Genomic DNA, 19311 nt, shown 5'->3' with positions numbered 1-19311 from the left:
AAAAAAAAAAAATTCCCTTAATAGTTTGAGTCAAAATCCACCAAACAACTTCTTTCTAAATATTAAAAAGAAGCTTGCTCTGTTCCAATACAACATTCACTAATTCTGGGTGGAGATGTCCACAAGACACCATGTAAGCTAGGTTCGTTGAAGTGGAAGAGTTAATGGAAATTTTCACTGGCATTAGTCCTCAATTAATAAAGGTTAAGCTATCCATAATCCAACAGTCCATCTCCAAGGCAATTTTACATTCGGACTACTTCGGGGTTGGCTAAATCCATAGGTAACAAAACAATAGACTTCGAGGTCCAAGATTAAGAGAATATATAAATCTCATCAAATCCCCTCCTGCAACCAAACAGCAAGAGAGAGAAAAAAAAAACAGTTTAAACGACCCATATACTACTTAATTGCACGAAAAATTCTCGAAGTCTGCAGACATTCGCAATTTTTCCACAGTAACTAGGTCTTTAATTGTAAATAAGGTTTCCAAGCACCTTTCGCACTTTTTTTTTAAGGACTTACTTGTTTCATTGTACAATTATAAATTGTTAAAAACAAAAAGTGTGACCAGTTCTTAACCTTGGTAGTGACAAGGTCCAGAGATAAAAAATTCTTCTTTGGGTTCTTCTAGGAACAATGGAACACAATAAAAGGTGAAGCAATGGGCGTTATCAGCATGCATTTTCAGTACATGTAACACTAATGACTATGACAATTATATTTATACTTTGTGTCTCTAATCCCCAAGCAGGATGAGCTTTTTTTTTCAAAATGATTGTCGGCCAATTGGTTTAGCATGAAGAACCAAAGTCATTGATCAGATTAAGAGAGGTTTAAGCACCAGTCGCATCCTAAAGTCAGTGAATGTGAATATGAAAATAAATCTTATTTCAACCATATAATCACATTATGTATTAAAAAAATTGATCTAACAACCCTATAACCAAAAAGAAATGAAGATCAAATCATTGAATTAAACAAAACCGAGAACAACAACATGTGAAGTAATTACTCAGGAGCCATTTTTGTCATAAACCCCAGTGGGGTAACTAGTGAATCAAACATCAAAACCCAGTCTCATATCCACGAACTGCCGATGAAATCAGAATCTTCCAGTCTGTCTAAACTAATTCCTTTTTGTAGCATTTGCTCTATGCCCATTCACAGAGAGAGATTACTATTTTGGTGAAGAGGAATTCCCAAGAAGCCTCGGGTTTTAGAATTAATCAACCTTTCAATATATCCAACGAATTTCTATTTTATAAGGTTATACATGGTTCTTGAGGAAATTAGATAAAGAAGCCTAGCTCAGAGTTAGTCCACATAAGAGTGATCTTCCTATAAAAGAAGAATAAATGTACTTTCGCATGGAAGATGCAACGGATTCATTCAATTAGCTTCTGCTCAAATTTGAATGCTTCAGCCTTTAGAGGTGGACGAGTTCAGACTTCAAAGAGGGAGTTGTTCTGGAGGTTCAATTTAGTAAGTCAAGAACTTAACTGAAGTTGGAATCCTGCCATGGAAGGAATGGAAGGAGAGAACAAGTATGTTGCATTTGGGGGAGAGAGTAACATGGATATTACCAGAGATGGTATGTTCTGGAAACAGGATGCCAGTTGAAATTTTTATTGAATTTTGTATTTGTAAGATGGTGTTAATGTAATCTGTGTCAGCTTCTATTAGCATACTTAATCAAAATTCAATGTGCTCCCAACTGCACTTGAATCTAACCTTATACTAATTTGAAGAAAAGAAGAAACAAACTCTGAAATTCCAAATCCATTGTTACTGATAAGAACCTGTCTTTACACAACTCTCAAAGAGGGGCTTGGATTCTACCCAAAAAAAAAAAAAAAAAAAAAAGGGGGCTTGAATATGTGACAGACAAAAAACATAAAATCAGCATACTGTGGAAGAAGATCACATAACTCGCAGATGGTTCCAGGGAGAAGTCGCGACGGCAACGGCAAGATACGAAACCGTGGGATGAAAGCGGCACCGGCAAGATATGAAACCGTGGGATGAAAGTAGGAGTGGGAGAGCAGGAAGCGGGGATCACTACTACAGAGGATCCGCTTCCGATTCCAGCGGGAACAAGTTTCTCAATTTTCCTTTTGAGAGCGATAATGTAGTTCGCATATACATATGGTTATTTGAGGTAGCATTAGAGGTATCCATACGATCGAGTGTATGCCACATGTCATGCTCCCCTGCCGCGCTATACGATATGTAGCACGGGGGCTTGCTACAGAGGATCCGGTTCCCCCCAAAACCCCTAGAATCTGGCCTGATGATTGAGAATCCAGTGATTTGGTCTCAAAAACCTTAAAATCGATTGCTCTGGAACATTCAAAACGGGATCCATCAGAGTTGATTCCAACCTAAACTGGCTGATGATTCCAACATTGGAATCAGTACTTGTGACTGAAATAGAGGGTTGAGTGAGTACCCAAAAAACAGAGGGGCTTTGTGTTGGATCAACTCGGCCTTGATGGACTTGTGCAAGTTCAATACATATGGTTTAGTTAATGGGAAAAATCTTGTTGTAACTAAGCACGGTGACAAATAAGTAAGTTGTAACCTTATTTTTTATCCTTTTAGTGTGATATTTTTTTTAAATAAAGGTAATATCATATCATTTCACATGTCAACTTTAAAACACATGCCAAAAAATGAGAGCCCTATTAGTAATACCTTGATTTTATGAACTTTTGAAAATAGGACAAGGGACCAGATAGTCAAAAGAAAGTTACAATTAACTTTAAAGTTACAATTAACTTTTAAGTTCACCATTTTAGTGACGAGAAGAAGCACATTTTAAGTAAGAGAAAAAGAAAGCCACCTCATCATGTGGCTCAAGTGCCTAGACACATGAGCGAGGGAAATATCACCTACCTCTTATGAAATAAAAAATATCATTCATATTGATGTTTTTGCATGCATTTTCATTAGCCCTTGTACTACTGCAGGGGCCACATGATTAGACAATAATATTTTTCCTTATGAGTAATTTATATATTTTTTTTTCCTTTAGATATTTAACGAAGTTCTCATAACACAAGTGACACATAATAGTAAAAATCTCCCTTTATCCTTGACTTACAGAACTTCCAAAAATAAGAGGGCAGTTAAAAGAAGGTTACAGAGGTTCACCACTTTGATGACAAAAGAAGCAACTTAAATTAATTTATAGATTTTTTTTCTTTCAAATATTTTAGCTTAAATTCAATTTCCATACCTTGACCATGTAATACCATCTAATCATCTAGGTGAGCTATATGGCTGGCTAGGGATGGACATGGGCAGGTGCGGCTGAATTTTATCTATTCTACTTGGGTTCAACAAAAACATTAATACTATAATACCCACAATTACACTATTAGGGATTCAACCCAAAACCTTAAGGCTTTAGATGAAAATGAACTGATAGTATTAAATTAAGATACATCTAAGATCCCATATATGACCAATGTGAGACTACTTTTCGTATAACTCTCAGCATCTCAAAATTTTCCAACAGGGGTTACCCCAACAATGGCAAGAGCACATTGAGGGCCTTAAAGAAAGAACATGGAGACAGGTAGGTGGGTCCAAGAGATGTTCTCGACCACTAGAGCTATTGAGACTCTGATTTCCTTTCTATTGATTCCTATGGCAGTATATGATGATGATGTTCTTCTTAGTGGAGTAGTGACTTAGATAGTTTTTGTTCTCTTTTCACATTTCTCTTTTTGTATTGTAGGGCTTCCATTATATTATGTTCCCCTTCCCTAAGTCAACTTTCACTTGTTAGGATTTGTCCATATTCCCTCTATCACTAGAGTTTAATTTGAATCTTTGTCTAAGTAGGAAGAAGAAAACTGAGAAATGGATAAATGTTCCCTTGTCTTTATATCAATAATTATTCCTTCTATTAAAAAGAGAAGACTTCAAACTAGCCATATTTTATATGACAAAAAACAAAAAACAAACAAAAAAAAAAAAAAACCATTTAACTAGTCCTACGGGCCCATACTGACCCCACAACCGCATGGATTGGATTATACTGGGGTTGAATGAGAACCATTCAATTCTCACTGAAAGTTGTGAAGAGCATTAAACACTCCCGTGTGAGCGCAAGATGTGCCTAGTGGGAGTCGAACTTAGGACGTCCGAGTTTACGGCTCATACCAAGATTGTTGGTCACCAACTGCGCTACCCCCTTGGGACCTTAATTTACCTTAAGATATTGAAGTGTTGTAGAAGTATGAGAAGTGTTACTGTCAAAGTGCTTTCCAAACGAATTTTTGCTTCTTCTTTCATTTAAAATGCTTCTTATAATCACTTATCAAATGCATTTTCACTCCCACAAAAATATTTCCAAAGAACAAAAAAAATAAATAAACACTCAAAAACACTTCCATGGAGTAGAAGTGTTGCCTCGATCCTGAATGCCATGGGCTTTTATGGGCCTATCCTTGGATGTTTTATCATTCTATGTAATAAAAGCAAATAAATGAATACTGATAGGCTCCTCCGTTGGGAGGTAAAATCTAACAATATTAAAGGTTCCGTTTGGTTGCAATGGGAATTTAAATGGAAGGGAAGTGAAACTTGTATACTTTAAAAAGCAATGTTTATAATCATTACCCCATATGATTGTATAAACTACTTAATTTTTTTAACCATATTTAGTAATGATATATTATACATGTAATTTTTATTTTACATATTATAGCAAAGGGTTTTGGATGCAAAATAAAGTGAAATTTTATAACCAAATATGGAATGATTTGAAGATAATGTTAAGTCACATAGGTAATGATTATATATATATTTTTTTAAGCATGAAAATTTCACTTCCTTTCTCTTTAATTCCCCTTATAACTAAACGTAGCCAAAGTGAAAATGTTTGCAATTATTACTTCACATGATGATGTAACTAATTCCAAAATATTTCAAATATAATTATTAAAATCTAATTCATTGTATTTGAAGACTTAAAATTAATTTTATATTAAAAAACATATTAACAAAATACGGTAAGAGTTTTTTAAGTCAGTTCTACATTTGTGATTATAAATCACATGGGGTATTTTCATCTTTTGTGCAGCCCATATCGGACTATTTGGCCCACACAAGAACGATGGGCCTTAATGTGATTATAAGTCGGCTGGATTGTCTTTCGTTTTAAGAATGCAATCATCGTAGAAAATGATCTATTGTTTTCAATTTAAGCCCACCTTAGCCTAGCCTTAGGCTGGGATCTCAAACCCTATACTTGGCTCACTCACATACGTCCAAGCTGGCTCAAGGCCTATGGAGAGAGAGAGAGAGAGAGATAAATTAGGATATTTTACAGATGAAAAATTCCATTTGTTAACTCACACATATATGACTATTGAGAATTAATGAACTGCCCTGCATTGAAGTGCTTCAGAGCAAAACAGCAATGTCATATGGTCATTATCATGTCAAACTTTGTTTCTCTTTTTTTCGGGGGTGCAAGTAAATAGCAGTCTAGCACAACTTACTTACAAGAAGGTCTTTTGCTGAAGAGGGTTAAGGAGCATTGCCTTCATTAACCTCTTCCCTAATAACATAAAGGGGAAGTTGGAGTCTTTTTTACCCCTCTAAGGGCATTAATTAAAATAGTATATTGGGAATGAATGTACAACCACGAGGAAAAAATCAAGAAAATAATTATACAACGCGAGGAATTTAACATGTTTCGACACGAATGGCTACATCCACCCAAGAAAATCATATATTTTTCTATTAAACCTAAAAAACTCTCTACACTCCTCTATCTCCACCTAACAATGTAATCACCTAGCTAGTGTCAAGGGTTTTCGCTCACAAAAATAATAAATGGGAATTCTTAATCACCATAGGTTACAATTTTACTCCATACCTGTGATGGACCCAAAACCTAACCCAACTATAAATATTAGCCCAATAACAATTATGTGAACTCTTAGAATACATGACACACCCAAACACATCTCTCCCCACCTCCTTTAAAAACGAAATTGTCAATTAAAAAAATTTCATCATATCCATGATGAATCAGATTCCTCTCCCCTCAAGTAATTACCCTACCCCTTCTCATGCCGTCTACCTACAGGGAAAGGGATCTGCTCTCGTCCACGGCAAGGACTTAAATCTTAAGAATCATCACCATGCATCAATCATTATTAGCCTTCATTCATATTAATTAGCACAACATACAGAGGACCACCCTAACTAGAGTGCAAAGAACTTGGGAAGTGCCAATCTTCAAAACATTTCCCATGGCATTAAAATAGTTAGTAAATTGTAGTGAAGCGGTGAGGTGCAGTGAGCATCCAATGGCTGAAGTGCATGATCGGACTCTGCCAGCCATTGAATACTCACTGCGAACAATTTAGACTCATGCATTAATACCTCAACTTGAGAATTAGACTTCAATTGTGACATGTCAAATTCCTTAACATGCCATATCTCAGCCTACTCAAAAGTAGTGCCTAATTCATCCTAGCCTGAGTTACATTGAATTAGTTAGTATTCCATTAGGATCAGTTCTCTCTGTAATCTGTATTTGAACCCCAGATTTAATTTATAGCCCAATCCATTGGATATCAAGTGTTCATGTGTGAGTGAAAGAGGAGAAAGAGAGGAAGTACAATGATTCGTTCACACGCAAATATATGACCAATCATTAAGCGTGCAAATCTTTAATTGGCATTTGGCAGTAACAGCTCTCTTGCATTAAAGCCATGGTTGAATGTCCTGTTTGCAATATTAATGTCGCTTTCAACCTCTAAGGGTTGATGCTAGCTAGCTTCTTACCAAAAAAAAAAAGATGCTAGCTAGCTAGAACATGCTACATCACCATACAATACCAATATCTGAATCAAGACCGGCCAGCCATGTCATCCCGGTTCAACCATCCAATGGCTCAATCCTTATGGACCCAACGAGCAGAAACGATAACTTCAAGTGATGTAGGAATGAATGAAAATTACAAACAAACAATAACATAATGCAACATAAAGATTTTGTAGTTTGACAAGATTGTTCACATCCATGGTGAGTAGAGATTCTTTCACTATCGAAGGATAATAGGGTTACAGTCTCTCATCCTCACTCTTATCCCTGATTAAAGAATGAATTTGTTATAATTCAGAACAACATTATATATAGGTACACTTCATCGAAATACCCATACAACTCTAAAAAATGAGAAAAGAGAATAAACCCTAAATGATCAATTGAAGGTCTTTGAATGCAACACACTAATCAAGTTCTTTGAGCCCTACAACCTTTTAACCATCATTTGGAATCAATCCACAAATCTATGTGACGGAATATAAGGCATCATACCCCCAACAAAACGGTGTCATCACTCAATTTTGTCAAGGATATTTGGAAAATTTTTCCAACATTTTTTTTTCTAATGGTCAGTTAGAATTATTTAAAAAGAAAAAATGAATAAGAAAATTAAATGCAAAGCAAAGTATTCATAAATCCACCTTCGACATTGCCATAAGGAGATACACAAACAGAACAAGGAAGAAAAAAAAAATCCAAAGTATAGGGGTATGAATATACCATGATACATCAGAACCTACAAAGAAGGGTGATGATCCAAAGAGGTAGATAACTGAAATGTTGCAGCTTATTTCTTTGTAAGAGAATATGAGTAATCATACACTCTATGGAATCAAGGAAACCCATTAGAAAGAAGAGCCAGAAGAAAACCTGAGTTAACCCATCTCAATACCCGGGTCAACCATTCAGATTTACATATAGAAGTGAAACGTCACAATATATATTCTTCCGGGAAGAGAAGTCAGCCGGCCAACAAACTTCCCGGCCGGCCAACTTGCAAACTTCAAGCCTTTCTCATTATTAAATTGCCAATATGTCAAACAGATCCTAACAAACTTTCTTCACATATCCAATAAACCAAATCTAAAAGAAGAGAAGGGACTCTTACACAGTTCACTTAACCTCACTTGCATATGATAATCTATCTATATACACACTTAAATTCTCTCACCTCCCCCCACTGATTCCAAGTCCCTTTAGTCTTTTTTTTCTAGAAGATCAGATTTAAAAAATAATAATAATAATAATATACATTGCAAAGAACTGGTAAATTCAAACAAATTGCGAGAAATGAATTCCCATATTTGGCATTACCATCAGCAAGATCGTTATCTTATGAACCAAAATCTAGGTCTAAGCGGTGTTCCTCAGCAACTCCTCATCAATACGAGGGGGAAGAGGAATCATCACAGCTGAAACGCTTGTTTTTGCTGCAATCTTCGCTAAGTAATCGGCAATAGGGTTTGCCTTCGTGATACATTGCATGATTTTCCATCGATTGAATCAAGGTTAACTTGGAGATGATCACCATCTTCAATTTTCTCTCTCTGAATTGAACTATTCACCCAAAAAAAATTCTCTAAATTGAACTTACAATGATGCATGACAACTAATTACTCAAGTCATTGATCCTAATTACCTCATGATCGTTAAAGCACAAGGTATCATGACATGGGATGTCGCCGGTGCCACCAATGGTGAATAATCCACCGGCCTCTCCAACCGGTTGCACCGAGGAAGAAGAGGAGGAAGTGATGCCGAGAGTATCATTCGGTATAAATGGACAATCATTCATTGACAAGTGTCCCATGTCTACTCCGTTGGTATGCCATGGTGACATAGATTGATTGGACTGCAATTCCTGCACTTGTCTCTTTAAGAACTTGACATAGCGGATGGCTTCATCCAACATAGTAGCAGTGTCCATCTTTGTTCCTCCTGGAACCAATCTCTGGAGAATCCTCATCTTCTCACTTATCTTCTCTCTTCTATGGCGTGCAGCTACACTCTGGGGATCATTACTAATCCGAACGTTGCGCCTTTTCGGCTTTTGAATGGTGGCTGGATCGATGTCCACTGGTTGCATTGCTGCAATCTTGTACATCATCTCTTTCATGGCTCCTAGCTCTTCTTCTGGCTCTTCTTGCTGTTCCTCTATCAGGGTCCCCTGTTGATGATCACTGGGGAACCCTGAACGGAGTAAAGGAGGATAACTAGGGTTGACCAAATCATGATAAGGAAGTTGATGATCATGGAGGATTAGACCTTCCATGCTCATGTCAAGGCCACAATTTTGGTTGCCTGTGCTGCTATTGTAGCTGATATCCATGATACAAACAAGGCGGCCAGTGGGTATGTATAAAATAGGACAAGAAAAGAGGGAGACTGCATAGCTTATGAGTTCTTATGAAAGGTTATATCATATACATCATCTCTCTCTATATAGGTAGATGATGGGGTGAAAGGCTTAGTGAGTCATGAGAGGAAGCTAGCCTCCTTTGCTTTTTGTGTCTTTAAGAGGCTTGATGACACTTAAGTGTTGTTTACCAGAGAAAAAAGTGTGTGGTCTGTTCACTTATTTACTGAATTGGATTTATTTATTTTTTTTTTTTTTTTTTGGGGGTGGGGGGGGGGGTATATATATATATATATATGATGCAGTGAAAATTAATAAGATCAAGAAAATTAATAAGAACAAAGATTGTGGAGAAAGATAGATGGCCAACCAGGATCAATGGTTAAAATTTTCTTTTTCTATTTTAAATTTCATGGAAGGGAATCAAGGGTCAGAAACTGCACCTCGTGAAGGATGCAAGCTTTTCCATATCCCAAGAATTCTTTCATTCTTCTTTCCATGGATGACGATTGCAGGATACAATTTCTACTGCTTCTCCTCAATCGTTAAGACGTTAACCTCTCTTAAATGGAAAAGAGATGCTGGAACTGAGAGAGGACCAGTAGTTATTTCTTAACATGTTCCTTAAGTTGTAAGAGGTGGTAGCTGTTAATTAATTGGAGTGTATCAATTTTGTGGCAGATTCCATCAGTACGAGAACTTGATCCACACTCAATTAATTGGTTTTGGAAAAACATCTATCTCATCATAAACTCACAACCAAGTATGATTTCTCTCTCTCTCTCTCACTTGGTGAAAACCTACATATAGTATATGACCTTTTCATGCTCTCACGCAACCTTTCCCTTATTTATATTTTTTAACATTTGAGGATAAAATATGCAACTCTTTCATACTATTGATACGCATTCCTATTCTGTTGAATGTTAGCATTGGTGTTTACCCCCCAAAAAAAAAAAAATTGTTAGCATTGGTGGAGCTTCTTTACTAACAAAGTTAATTTGAAAGATAAATTAAAAATTTAGGAAATTTACATCCCCTCTCGTGGACTTTGTTGAAATGATATTTACATACCCATTGTTTTAGTAATTATGCCCCTTACATTTTGAAGATCCTAACAAGAAGACCCACTTCAAGATTGAAGACCTATAGAAAGATTTAGGAATGACTAATAAAAAATCAAAGATATCAAGTAAAAGGGGCATGTGTCATTTTTGTTTCCATCAGATCTTGGGTTATTTAGGAAAGTTTGGATGATCACATCCAACAATTAATGGAGCATCTCTAGTTGTCATTGAAACTCCATTGTATTACACTACTCTGAATGTCATTTAATTGCAATATTTCACTGTTTCACACACCTTTCTACACCAAGGTTTAGATAATTAAAAAGCAACAACATAGTAATTAAGACACATTTGCATAAATGATCCTCAATAGGTCACTATCACTGTCACTGATGATCAACATTCTATATATTTATGAGGAAATTAATCTACTTTTCTTATGATCAAGTCAGTATCGTGTAACAAGCAGCAACGAATCTTTGAAAAAGAAGCACCAGATGATCTCAGATTGCTGTAAAATGCTAGATTCGCCAGATTGAGCTGCAATTAATGGAAAAAAAAAGAAGTTAAAAAAGCTGTGAAGCTAGTCCATATGTTTGCTTGGAAAAACTCTAAAAGTTAATTGAGACTAGATTAATTTCAATTGAGGTCTCTTTAATTAGAAAAGTCCTCTATTACTCTATATAATTATATGAACTTCAGATTATGATCATAGAGGTACTATCATTATTCAATAAATTTTGATGTCCCATTTTCACAATAAATGAGAGATCTACTTATCTAAAGGCCAATAGAGACCTTGTTTAGGACAATACTTGGCATATGTGACCTATGCATGAAGAAGGAACCATAATAAATCTCTAAATTATCTTTCAGAATGAAATTTAACATAAACGAACCCACAACTGCATGTGGATTATCTTCTCTAATACCCAATTTCAAAAGGATTAAGAAACCAAATTCCATTGAGCTCTTGGTTTTCTAGAGATGTTCTTGGTCTGTAGCATGGACAGATTAAGCATTTATTATTTTTAGTTAAGGGTATTCATGGTTAGAGAGAGAGAGAGAGAGAGAGAGAGAGAGAGAGAGAAAGAAAGAGATTATTATTTAGGAAATGCCTAGCTTGGACCTCTCCTAGCGCCTTAACTAGTAACTACCCTTCAAAAAACATAATCTCCACTGATGATATAGAAGAACCACCATGACTGTTAGTTCTGATCCACACCCCACCCTCACATCAATTCAGCTTGTCTGGTATGGGACATCTTAGGCCAAATATTTGGTTACTTTCTCTGAACAACAGAGATACAGCTATTTTGGGTTGTCCAAGGAAGAGACCTGATGGATGTCTTGTAAAATCAACCAATGGGTCTGAGCTTTCATCTGTGTGCACCTTATATGTTTTGATAAAGAAGAAGAGTAACACTTTCATAAGAACAGAAAACTGGCCTGTTTGGTTTTCAGATCAAGAATTTCCTTCTATGGTCCAGGAGTCATGTTTGTCTCTTCTTCCATCCATCACCGCACTGAAAACTCAAGAATAAGGAAGCAAAGGAATCCTCTCTTATAGTTTCCTTCTACTCATGTACCATCTACTACCTCTTGTATTGCTTTTCCCTCTAAATAAGTTTTAACGGTTTTGCTAAGTGTGAACAACTTCACAGTTACATTGATTCTTAGTATCAGAAACCCTGTAAAATAGAATGGATGACAATTAAAGAAGATTTACTGAAATGGCATCACAGTTATTGACTTTCCGTGAACTATCCAACTGGGGCTGTTTCCATTTCCATTTCTCATGTTTTTTCCATACTCTTCCAGGTACTTTCTGTAACTACAAAGTTAACAGTCAAAGTATGAACCAAAAAAAAAAAAGAACTTAAATTTGCTCTTCAATTCAGTTTCTTTATGCTTGATCTAAAATATATAGGTTTTCTTTCCTATCATTATGCGTATGAAGTACAACGCTTCACTATTTGCCATATGGCAATACTGTAGAAATGCAACCCTAAAACGATGCAGAAGATAATGGAAAAATAAGAACAAACAATACACACAGATTTATGAGGTTCGGCAATATTACCTACATCCTTGGTGAGATGAGAACCTGCTTCACTATCAATAGAGAATAGAGTTATAGCGTTTGTCCTTACACCTCTCAGTATTGTTTGCATTACAGAGAAAGAAACATTTGCTACAAATATATAGCGAAAAACCCTAATTCGAAAAGTGCAAAACTACCCTCAAATAAAAAATTTGAGTGGGGGCGTAGCCCCCCTACACCACCGCTATGTAGGGGGGCCTCTTGCCCCACTTTGCAACCCCCACGGTCCGCTAACTGGCTAGCAGGACCGCCGTTCTGCCTGTCGAGGCGCCTGGACCTATACTCTCTAGATTAAACTGTGACGAAATACAAGACATCGTACACCAACAAATAAATGGGTTAGTCCATATGATAACTCCAATCACATGAACTAACCCATGTACTGCTATGTGGCAAATAGTGAAGCATTGTACTTCACTAGGCATAGTGAGACCTAGAAGGATGTTAATTTATTCCTCTTCAATACATTTCTCTATTTTTTTTTTTTTTAATCTAAAAAAGACATTTCTTTATGAGGAAAAGCTAAAGAGCCATTTTGGAACTTATTCCATATTCTTCCATTGTTTTAACTTTGATTTGTAAAACGGAGAATGAAGGATATGAATTGGCAACCCTTGGATTATAACCATTTGTTCTTGGTATATAGAACTGTTGCAAGGAAATTAAATTTGGGTCCAGTGAGATTGGCGGGATTATAACCATCTTAATGGAGTCAATGGCATTGTTGTAGCTTTAGTAACTAAATTGAAAATTGATCAGTGAGATGGGTTTGGGGTCTGTATCACTTGAAACCATTCATATCTCTAGCATATATTGAGGCCTGATTACAGATTAAATTTCACTAGCTCCATGATAGAATGTCTGGTTGATGCATAGAAGCCCTTTCATTTATAAGTGTTGGATTCCCTATTTGGTCCATGTTCAAGTTAATTTACCCTCTCTCTGACACTTTAATTATCAGGAAAAACAGTTAGGAAGATGGATTGGATCAGACCTCACCTCTCATTCCTTCTCACCGTACCGTTGGGGTTGGGGAAGAGAAAGAGAAAGAGAAAGAGAAAGAGAAAGATACTCTAATAAAATCCAATCTGGGCTCCTCTGTGTCCCACTGAAAAGGACATCGATGAAGGGGTAGGAGACTTTCAACTTTCCAATTGAGAAAAAGAGAGGAAAAGTTGAGTCTCTCTTGCTGGGTTCTGAAATGGCTATTAGAGAACTCCTCACACCAATATATCTAGCCATTAGGAAAGCACACGCAGTCCATGACAACAGAGGCTACCTTTTGCCTTAAAGAGCTCCGAGGTATAGTCCAACCAAAATTGAATTCAGCGAAGGATGTTCTAACTACTTGTTCTAATTAATGGCGAGTTCAAATGCATGTCTTACCCAGATTTTCATTTAGTGTTGAAAGTTGAAACCATAGCTCAGTCGCCCAAGAAGCTGGAAATATTGAATAAACAGATAACTAATCCAAAAAAAAAATTAAAAAATTTATGGTCCCATGAGCTGATGAGCAATGCATGCGTGAAATAATATTGGCAATTAACATCCACTCACTACCATATAATTTGCTGTGCAATAGATTGCAGGCAGTTTGGTTTCATTTATATGGTTTGCAATAAAATGTAAAATTTATGTGCACAAACAATTCACTGGTGCTTTGCATTTAATCAATCCCATTTCAATATTATTAATGAATTTTTCCACCTTAGAGTATATAAATTAAAATTATAAGACAATAGTATTTTGATTATTTTAACTAATTAAGCTTGACTAACAAGTGAAATCTCAAACCCCAATGGGGTAGCTGAGTTGGCAAAGGACCTTCGTCTCAGGAAGCATGTGGTTTTGAGTTCGACTCCTCTTGCCTCCGTGGGGCCACTCACACGGGGTGTTTAGTGCTCTTCACACTTTTCAGTGAAAGTTGAATAGTTCTCATTCAACCTCAAAAATGACCCGGTCCATGCCATTGTAGGATTAGTATAAGCCCACGGGACTAGTCAAGCCGAAGGCTTAGATACCTGTCGTTGGCCAAAAAAAAAAAACACAAATGAAAATCTCTAGTTTTGTGAACTTCTTTATTTAATTAATGTGGTTATTACATTGTAAAACACATATGGAGTAACCCAACAATGGGGTCGATTTGATTTTACGAGTGAAAGGTATTAAGAGTACACATGGAATTGTTCAACTGCATATGCTGAGCCTTTAAATTTTTTTATTTTATTTATATAAATTTTGTAGCTTTAATCTAGGAACAAGCCCATTTTGATTAATATAGAGATTCCAACAGAGATGGTCGTGTCTAGTCATACTCACATTTATGTTATTCTTAATCTTGGGTGTAATATCGGGTTATATCACACAATGGGTGCTAGCATACTTGATATCGACGGCATACTCAACTTTTTTCCCTATATATATATATATATATATATTGATTTGCCTTTAAAATCTACTGCCTCTAAGATTCTCTCTCTCTCTCTCTCTCAATATTTTCTCTTGATAATCATATATTTATATATATATATAACTGCTCAAAGAGAATAGGGAGCCATTATTCTTGTTCAATGCTGTCATCACTGTAACACCCAATTAAAACAACTTTAAATTTGCTTCTAAATGATAGTAGAGGAAGAAAGAAAAGTATCATTCAATTCAAATTTTCTCTTACTGTTTCTTACCTTAATTTATACCAAACGATACACTGTATAGGACTTATGGAAATCTATGTAACAAATAAATAGTAAAATCACCTTAAATTTATAAAGGTTAGTTGAGCCCTTTTCTTCCACCAAAAAAAGTTATGCCTTTAAGATAGGATCGGATCCTTCAGATCCCATATACCAGAACCAAAGACTTTTAACAGTGAAGTGAGCTGTGAGCTAGTTAGTATCTTCGATAAAGTACTTATGAAGTGCATGCAGTCAAAACTAGCTAGCATCATTTGAATGTAACGGGTTCTTTATTCTATAATGGGATACCTAATAATTAATAATTATAGGCACAACTGTAACACATGAAGGAGATGACTAAATTTATTTCTGTTTGGAAAAGGGTTTCTTAGATTGATTTGTTGACTAACAGATCTAAGCACCTCTCCAGAAATCAATGGAGCTTGTGACATGGGCCCTTTTTTTTTTCTTTTTTCTTTTTTTATGTGCCAAAGAGTTGTATATGGGGTCTTAGACCTGTTTTGTTTTGTCTGATGCTAAGAATGTGATTGATGACATCTATGTGATTCGCTTTCAAGTTGAAATTGGAGGATTAGATGAACTGTATATGGCTGATGTTAATCTTTGTTAAGTTTAATTAGTTTTATATGAAATGATAAATCTAGCAATATACTATACCTTCAGTCCTTTGGTCTTTTGATCAGGACAATGTTTCCTTTCTGGATGTTATTAGACATCTTCTAATCACCTTGAAGAAGCACCTACCCAGACAAGTGATCATTAATATCGGATGCATTAGAATTGAGGCATTAAAAGTTTAGTGTAGTGCAAAAAAGGTTATTGATAGTTTGATCAAGGCATGCAATTAAGAGGAACAAGGGATTTAGAAGCAAAGTAAATAGAATTTTCATTACCACAAACGGAATGATACATAGTTACTAATATAATCATGTGGGGTAATGACTACGAAAGTTTCTTTCTTAGGTTTGAAATTTTCCCTTCCCTTTCCTTCTATTTCCCTCATAACCAAACAGAGCTTCAATGGTGTATATATTCACTATTTTTCAACGTCAATTTTAAATCTACCTAGACTGTGGACCTCGACGCAATGGTAAGGTTGCTCCATGGCAACCTAATGATCATAGATTCATGTCAGAAAACAACTTCCATGAAAGTTGCATATATTATGACCCTCTAATCTTGCAATGACAGGTGCCTCATGCACTTGGTATACCCTTTCTTTTTCCTTTAAAACTACCTCCTAAATAGATATTAAGATGACTATATCAGGTATTATACGTAATTATTAATTCTATAATGTCTATACTTCATCCTAACGTCCACATGGTCACCCTCAATCCAACAAGGAATAGTATTTGATGTATATTTTGGATTGACCAATTTTATGGCATAATTTTTATCTACAACTCTCGTGTCAATTTGTCCTAAATATATATTAGAATTATTTGATATGAGAGGGTTGGGCATGCTAGCGTGTTACCTAAGAATTAGGCATGCTAGCGTTTGTTGACCGTCAGATTTCATCAATTTGATTTAAATCGTTGGATTTATAATTATTATTTTAATCTTAAATACAGTAAGAGAGAGAAATACTGACACCTGCAAATACAACTTTATTGGAAAGAGGGAAATACTCTGGATCATCTTAAACAGTCATTTTTTTTTTCATTAATTATAAGAACAGTGGGACTCACGCCTTTCTCCCATTCCTCATTATCTCTTCTTCCTCCTCCTCCTACTCCGATGAAGTAACACAACCCTAACTGCCGGCTCTCACCCAGCCCCGCCCTACCCCCACCTTCTGCAACTCGCACCATTGTGTCTTCTCTCATGCCATTCTTCCCATCTCTCTAATCCCTCTCTTTTATCTAATTTACCCCCACTCACACTCTCACCCTCGCCCTCTTATTCTCCCTTTCTAAGCGGTTTTCTTGGTAAAAAAAAAAGAAAAAAAGATTGAAGATCGTTAGGTTTCAGCCATGATTAATTTGAAATTTCTGGTTTTGTCATGGATAATGAAGCTTGGGCGAAGCTGTTAACAGCCTTGTTTCAGTGGCAATCCCACCCCTATTTAAAAATATGAAATTAGCAAAGAAAGAAACAAGAGAAAAGTGGGTCAGAGTTGGTTGGAAAGGCAAGGGTTGGAATCGATCGGGTTGGTTGCAGAGAGGTTCCTGGTGGTCACAGAGTTGGGAGAGCCATGAAAGGGGTGCAAAAGTTCTGGAGGTGGAGCTAACGGGAGGGTGGATGTTGGGTGGGGCAAGTTGTAGAATAGATGGGTAAATGGGTGGAACGTTTCGATTTGAACTGAAAATGCAGACATGCGGGCAATGGTGTTCTTCGAAGAAACAAGTAGAAGAAGAATAGGGATGCAAATAATTTCAGAAAAAGAAGGAAATACCAACATTGGTAGATGGCATAGAAAAGTCAGATATGTACAGTTGTACACTTGACACAATCGTACATACATATTCTTGTATGTTTTGTATATTAATTTGTATATGTAAAGTTATACATACTATATAGATTCAACGGCATGGATTTAATCCATCTAATCTAACGGTCACTATCCGCTAGCATACCCTATTCCAAGGTAACCTGCTAGCATCCCCAGCCTTTTCCCTTAATTTAATTAGTCAAGTAATTTGGTGAAAATTTTTAAAAGAATGCATACCATATGATTCCAGGTGTCGATATAAATGTTTAAAATATTATTAATAATTATGTAATATATAGATCATCTTATTATGTACTTAAAAGGTAGATTTAAATTTCAAAAGTGAAATGAAAACATAGTGAAAATAGCCATTTAAGTAGGGGTGTCAACCGGTCGGGCCGGTTCGGTTTCGGTCTGGCTTAATCGGGCTTGAAGACTTTCAAAGGCTACACCGTGTCCGCCCATTTAACTAATCGGGCTTAGCTATTGAGGGCATGGTACACTTTATATTCGGTCAGTCGGTCTCGGGTTATAATCGGGCCACCTTAATCGGACTTTAGTCGGGCCTTAACCGAATTACGGACATGTTTAATGTTAAACGGGCTTTAACCGATTTTTAAACGGACCCTCTTTAAAATGTGCTATTATATTCCGACCCACTTATGCAAGCCCAAAAAAATGACAATAAATCAATAAATGATACAAAATATAACCATTATTTAAAATTTGAACATGTCTTTACTTTTTAGTTTTTATTCTTTAATTTGGGGGGTAAAATAGGTATTCTACAATCATTAAAGGGTCGGGCCAAGTCGGTGCACAATAGGCCGGTCTCGCTCGGGCGTTATTCGGTCGGTCTCGGTCGGTCTCGGTCGGGCGCCCGACGATTCAAGTAGCAAAATCGAGACCGACCATTTATAAACGGGCCGGGCTCAAGCCCGACATGTTTAATAAACGGTCCGGGCCTGGCCGGTCTTTAAACGGTCGGTCCCAGTCGGTTTACCCGGTTCAGGCCACAAATTGACACCCCTACATTTAAGGATATAATCCAGGCAGTTTAAAAAGCCAAGGAAGAAGGAAAATGTAAATTTGCTTATTAGAGGAATGACTAAACAATTATTATGACCCTCATCTTACAATGACAGGTGCCTCGTGCACTAGGTATATCTTTTCTTAAACCTTTAAATCTTAAAAAAACAAGAAAAACAAAAAAAAAACAGTAAACAAGTATTTCATAGGAGAATTTGAGTAAATATATGTTAAATTTACAGGATTGACAAAATATCCGCTATACCCATTGTATACTGAAATACTTTTCTCAATCTCCCAATAAAGCAACCTTTTACCACTCCCTTCCCTGGAGTGCAAGGGAGAAGGAAAAAGGTAAAAAAAGAAATCTTACCGATCCAAGCTAACTGCAAATTCAACACAAGATGCCAGCATAGAATAATGCATAAATTAAGATGAAGCATATACAAAGAAAGTAGCAAAACTTGCAAATCACCCCACACCATCAACAGATCCAAGGTCGTTTTAGCTCTAGTTCAATGGACAATCCATGTATACCAGTAAAAATCTCACAAAGGAACATCAAAATAAGCCTTCAAGCAAAAAACAATCCATGTTTTCATGTTTTGGAAGAAACAAAATTGCATAATATCCAACAAAGATGAGCACCATTTGGAGAAAATGCTCCATGGATAACTTAACAGACATAAAAACCTGACAAAAACCCAAATCTATGGAGCGCCGGCCAACCAGTGACATGTAAATGCAGCAAAAGAATTAACGAGTGC

General features: G+C 36.3%; 1 protein-coding gene across 1 annotated transcript; it reads right to left on the bottom strand.

Annotated features, from left to right (window-relative positions):
* Nucleotides 1-8363: 8363 nt before the first annotated feature.
* On the bottom strand, nucleotides 8364-9184 carry LOC122074440 (transcription factor HEC2-like). The gene has a single exon (XM_042639247.1). The coding sequence runs from the start codon at nucleotides 9182-9184 to the stop codon at nucleotides 8465-8467; it is 720 nt and encodes a 239-aa protein (XP_042495181.1). The 3' UTR covers nucleotides 8364-8464.
* Between the last annotated feature and the right edge of the window lie 10127 nt (nucleotides 9185-19311).

This window comes from Macadamia integrifolia, chromosome 3, assembly GCF_013358625.1.
Source record: "Macadamia integrifolia cultivar HAES 741 chromosome 3, SCU_Mint_v3, whole genome shotgun sequence".
In the NCBI taxonomy this organism is placed as follows: Eukaryota; Viridiplantae; Streptophyta; class Magnoliopsida; order Proteales; family Proteaceae; genus Macadamia; species Macadamia integrifolia.
The sequence above is the reverse complement of the archived record's forward strand: the minus strand, read 5'-3'. Positions and strand labels throughout refer to the sequence as shown.